The following is a 6,246-nucleotide window of genomic DNA, read 5'->3' on the forward strand; positions in this document are numbered from 1 at the left end:
TTTGCTAGACGCTGATGTCAATGAGTTTGAGAAACTGAGATATACCCACCGATATATTCCTTTTTAACATATTACATCTATCTTATACCTATACATAAAAAAGTGAAATTGGAATCTTTGTTACGGGTTGGTTTTGAAACTAGGTACTTCTTCAATCTTCACTCAGATTTTTTTTAATTAAAGAGGACATCATCACAAAGCAGGTTTTAGACATAAACCTATTCCGACAAAGTCAAAAAATAATTAGTTATTATTATTATTAAAATAAACAAGTCAATTGTATAACTACATACATATTACACAAATTGTCTACCAAGTCAGGTAAACCGACCTTTTTGAACGAATTGCGTCCCAGACCTCAAATCATGTTACTTTTTGCTTTAACATTTTTTTAGTGGTTTTCAAATTTATTTTTAATTTTGATAATATTTTTAAATTTTTTAAAAAAACTAATAATAATTAATAATTATAATCAGAATAGTAAAATAATAATGAAATCACGATTAAAGATTATGTTAACATATTGGCCAATAAATATAAATATGGACAAAATTAAATTAATATGATTGTGATCGACGAATATTATACCTATGATATTATATTACAATTAAAATTTGTATATGTGAATATGACGATTTATACCTATAGGCTATAATATTATGATTTTACAGTATCAAATTTTTTTTTAAAACTATTGTAGACCATGCAAGATCGTTGATGGAACGCAATAATAATAAATGAGCTCATAAATTTGTATTGTTTTCACCATTTAAAACGTGTCATAAAATACTTCAAACTTACAATAACTAAAACTTATTGATAGGTACTGTCACATTTAAGATGAATGATTAATGTACAAAAATAAGTTAATAGTTACCTAAATAAGTCAACTTAAAAATATGCGACTTAACGTATTGATTAAATAATGTTATAAAGATATGAGAAGATTTTTTAGAATTGGAAAAACAAACACAGAACATTTTACAACTGCCAAAATATTTATTTAATTAAAAAAAAATACATTTTTACAATACAGTGTATCATAAAAATGATGGCTGTGTATTTATTATTTTTTTTATATAGTCTTTGCTCAGCAAATGTTGTGAAATCTCGATGACAATGTACAGTAATCATCTGCAAAACATAAATATTAAATATTATTTTTAAATAACAGTTTAATTTCAGCCGCGTTCGCGTGTTGTAGTGTCTGCAGTTGTGCGCCCTATCGTTATTTAACATTAGGTACCCTATATAATATTATTATCTTAGGTATAATATTAAATTTTTTAAATGTCCAACTGTTCTAAGTGCAGTGATAATATCACTTTGTTGATGATCAAATTGTCTGTTCTCAATGTAAGATTTTGACTTTTATCGTTAATGCCTTAATGAAGCTGCACACAAAAAATTATCGAACAATTCTAGAAGAAAATGGGAACGTGGTACCTGAAAAATAGGTTGGGTTTGTGACAATAAAAATATCAAATCATCACAATCGCCTACTACTATCCAAGAACTGGATGTCTGTGAAATGTGTGAGCATTAAATTTGATGACTTTAATTCAACAGTTACGAAAATTGTAAGTGAAATGAAAGAATTGCTTAAAGATAAAGAAACACTCGTTATCAATAACAAACAACTTAGTCAATGAGTTTAAATTCTACAATTAAAATGTAAGGTATACTGTCATCTCCTGATGAATCGTGTAAAGAAATTGTATCAAGTAAAGCAAATTAATTAAAATTCTAGTTTCTATTATAAATGTCGAAGAAGCTCATTGCGTTCCATTTGAGATTAATGGTCAAAAGAAAATTGTATCTAAAATCTCTCAACCTACTATGCCGTACTCTTTGATTAAAAGCTGTAAAACAATAAGACTCTTGTTTTATCAGATATGAACTCAAAGTGGCCAAAAGGAAAACATCCGTATATTAATACAAATCTTACTAAGTATAAAAGTCAATTGTATGGGAAAACAAGAGCTGTTGCTAAAAAAAAGGTTATTCATTTATTTGGTTAAATATTGATGCTGAGATTTTAGTCCTTAAAGATGGAGTATTTCAAAGGTTTCTTCTGAAACTGATATCTTTTCTCTATAACTATTCGAATAGGATGTATAATTTATTATTTTTCTCTCTCTTTAGTTCTGGTTATTGTATGATAACTCAGGGGCGTCATTTCAATATTTGATTGGCTAGGGCACAATAATGACTGTCCCTATAACTTTAACACTTTTAAGTATATATAAAAAAAAGGAGCTCGCTCCACTCGCTACCTAGCCCAATTTTTATTTCAAATATTATTTTTATACTTTATAATTTATATAACACAAACTGTAGCCGCTTTTGTTAACATATTACTTATTAAAACATAAATACCTAATCTTAACTCACATCAACATATTATTATAATCTTCATTCTTCAATGTAGTTTACTCTGAAAACCAAATAATTAATAATATTTGCATAATATTAATGATAGACGATAGTTACCCAATAATATATGCATTAAAGTATCACAACTGTGGCACTGTTTCATTAAGACACTAGAGCCCTTCACGGGCCTAATTTTTGAAGCCCGTCCAAAATACAATTTTACTAATGATACCCGGCCCGGCCCGATTTGTTTCACTTGGATATACAGTCCGGCTCGGCCCGGCCCGATTAATTTCTTTTAAATACCTATACGGTCCAGCCCAGCCCAATACGTTTAACTTAAATATATATTATATACTGTATACTGTGTAGTAGTTTAACCTATCAAGAAATTGTGTTAAAACTTTCAGAGCTTAAAATATATTTTTTTTCAATAAACAAATAAACATATGAGAAATATATATATGTCATTAGTGTAATCATTGGTCTATTATAGACTGCCCTTTTGGGGTGGCACTTACAAAGACTATTTTTAACTCCTCTACAGGCAACTATTAATGGTTTAATAAAAGTAATTATTTCGAAGTCATATTTTTATTCAACAAATCAGTTATATTTTGACTTAGATGTCCAAATCCTATCCAATCTATACTATAGATCTTTGCTGTTAGTTGTTTAATGTTTATAAATACAGATATTGCTTAAATACTATTGAGCATAATTATAATACTAGAAATTAACTTAATTCTAATAAATTTCATAAGACTGCAACCTCTCAGAGTCCTTTTTATAAATGTACATTGTTGTGTCAAAAATTAAAAATTAAATTTTTTTTAATTTCAATAATGTAAACTCCTTAAAATTATGTATTAAACATAATCAGTTTGATAATGTTACATTTAGCTATTATTTATGAATGTGTTCCTTTCTTTTATTATTTAATTTGTATGTGTTATTCATGAAATAGTTGAGTAATTTCTGTTAACATTTTTTTTTATGTTATAAGAAACTTACTTCTTAGCACAAGCTTTAGCTTTTAGAAGTGAGTCAATATAATTTAATCTGAACTGTTTACTGTCATACTTTTTGTATTATATTTTTTTTAGTGTTGTTAATTAACTCACTACACTTATGTATTTCTGTTGAACTGTAAAATGTTGTATTGGCAAAAACACCTATTATTATTATTAAATAAGTTCCAATTAAAAAAAATCTATTAAATACTATCTACTATGTACAACACATACCTATTATATTATATTATGTATAATTATATACGTATATTAATGTATTTTTTGTGCTTGTACCTGGACAGTGACGCCTTTATTAAATCACAGTGGTAAACCGTGTTTGAAAGTACCACCTACCCACACCCAAGCCGAATTAAAGGGGAGGGGGTGGTTGGAACCTCTTTTCAAAATTCCTGGAGTATTTACCCCATTTCCCATACTTGTTCTGGGAAACTGTACCTAGGTTATGCATCTCTTATAGGCAATTTTAAAATAAAAATATGTATACAGTGATATAGAAATATCATCGGTAAATATATATTATTTTACATCAATTTTTAACTGCTGACTTAATTTTATATTGAAGTTGACTAAAAGAAAGTGTGACTTAAGTAATTTGATGTATTATTATTACACTGGCCATTGTTTGATAGCTTGTTGGCTGATGACCGAGTTCTCAGTGGCTACACTGGAGTTTACCGAGTCTAGACAACTACAGCCTTCCCTCCCTCCTAGCAAATCGCAGTGAGTTCTAGCGGATAATTGCCACCTAACGAACAGAGGTAGATCCAAAAAATCGCACCAATCATGGTTGGCCACTTAAACAACGCATAAAATGCATAAAAAATAATAAACGTATCATACGTACCTACAATCTGCATAATATAATATTTAATACGCTTTCATAATAAACTTCGTATTTATTATAAAATATTATTTGTAAATATTTACAAACAATATGATAACAGTTTTTTTGCTTAGAGGATGCTGCATAGTACCTATATTTTACTCATTACTTGTAATAGTAGATACGCATGTCAGGTGATTGTACGCTGGGACCGGTAACGCGGCAATGTAACAACAATATAATTTGCTGTACCGGCGCATCAGACTTGGGTCTTAAGTACCAGAGTAGTAGGTTCTAACTCTAACCACATTTACTACACTAGCTGGGTCTCTGATATTTTTGGCCATTTCTATTATACTATGCCCACATTTTGCTTCCCATTTTAACAGATTGTCTATTATCTATTTAGACTAAAGGTGTGGTTAAAAATGTTTTTTATAGTTCTTTTTTTTTTGCTTTTAAAAATAAAAGTTATAAGACTTTTAAAAATTGTATTTATAACTATAAGGAAAAGGAAATGTAAAAAAAATTGCCATACCTTTCATCTAAATAAAGTATAGGCAGTCCTCGGTATGTCTAAGTTGAAAGGAAATGTGTAGTAGGTACTTTCCAACAAATATTCGAAACTCAACTAGTTTAATATATTTGGGCCATTCTTACAAATTATTGATAGCGAGAGATTAATATTAATTAATTGTGTACCGTCTTAAATGGATCACACTGTATGTACATAGTATATAAGCTAAAGCATTATCTTATATACTTTATTATATTTAATAATAACTTATAAGGTACTAACAAAATATTTTTATTGTATAAGTGGTATCATAAGAATCATAAGAAGTATAAAAACCTAGTTTTACCTTAACTCTTGAATTCTGAATTGACGTTCATAATACACAATAGCAAGAAGTGGACACTGTTCGCATACGTCAGAAGTCTTGACATATGTCAGCTCATGGCTGTTCTCCCACCACATTAAGAAGTACATAATACCTCCTATTTTCTTTCGACCGATAACCTCCTTGGGAATTAATCCGTCATTCAATCCGGTAATGCGGTGATGCAGATTTGGTCGAGTGATGAAAAAAACTAATAGCTTAACCATAATCTGTTAAGACAAAATGTCTATTTACTAATAGGTATCACAACAGATGAATTTGGTGTTCAAACCATTTTCATCGTGGAAACAGAAATAAAAGTTTCTATAAATGAATAATATAGTACTTACATTCATCATATCTTCTATTGTTCCAGGTATCGTACAAATACAACAACCTTGATTTGTATTCCTATATAATAATGTGCGCTTGGTTTTTGATGTAGTAACTGGTGTAGGGTACTACCGATTCAGAGTAGCTGGACGACGACTCTCACGATATACGGTTCCGGAAAGACGACTGCCGACTGGTTCGGTTTACGGCTCGGTTCATGTCCAACTCAGGTTGGTGCACAGCGCTATGATGCTAATACTACAGACTGATGGTTTATGTGGCGACCGCGATGACCTATTGGCGCTAGTAGTCTCAGAGTCTACGCTTATATAATGTGTATATACTGGGAAACCAAAGATTTTTTCTCAAAATTGGTTAAATTGTCCAAACGGCTAGAACTACGAACAGTACGAACCACAAGTATCCCACAATTTATTATTGTAGACCGTGATGATGTGATGAGGACACAACAAAGTGTACTATAATCACCTTAAGATAACATGAGCACATTTAACGCATGACAAAATAATTTTTGAATTTCGACAATATTATTTTGTAGTGAACTCGTGACTTAATAGTATTATTATTGCGATGGTGGCAAAGTGTTGTGTAGGTGGTTGTATATCAGGCTACAATAGCAATAAGGAAAATGTATCACAGTTTTCCAACCCCAAAAATCTTGGTTTGCTACAAAATTGGCTGAGAGCTATTCCGAGAAAAAACTTTATTGTCAACGATACAAATTGTGTTTGCTCTAAACATTTCATTGAGGAACGGTAAGAAGGACTCTCAGTCATTA

General features: G+C 30.0%; 1 protein-coding gene across 1 annotated transcript; it reads right to left on the bottom strand.

Moving 5' to 3' along the window:
• Positions 1-1,056: 1,056 nt before the first annotated feature.
• LOC111027954 (chromobox protein homolog 1-like) lies at positions 1,057-5,649 on the bottom strand. Its single transcript, XM_022306473.1, has 3 exons — positions 5,465-5,649; positions 5,097-5,344; positions 1,057-1,134 (listed from the first exon to the last, which is right to left on the bottom strand). Exons 1-3 carry the CDS (start codon positions 5,471-5,473, stop codon positions 1,131-1,133), a joined length of 261 nt encoding a protein of 86 aa, XP_022162165.1. The 5' UTR covers positions 5,474-5,649; the 3' UTR covers positions 1,057-1,130.
• Between the last annotated feature and the right edge of the window lie 597 nt (positions 5,650-6,246).

The sequence above is a fragment of the Myzus persicae genome, unplaced genomic scaffold (assembly GCF_001856785.1).
Source record: "Myzus persicae strain clone G006 unplaced genomic scaffold, MPER_G0061.0, whole genome shotgun sequence".
NCBI classification, from domain to species: domain Eukaryota; kingdom Metazoa; phylum Arthropoda; class Insecta; order Hemiptera; family Aphididae; genus Myzus; species Myzus persicae.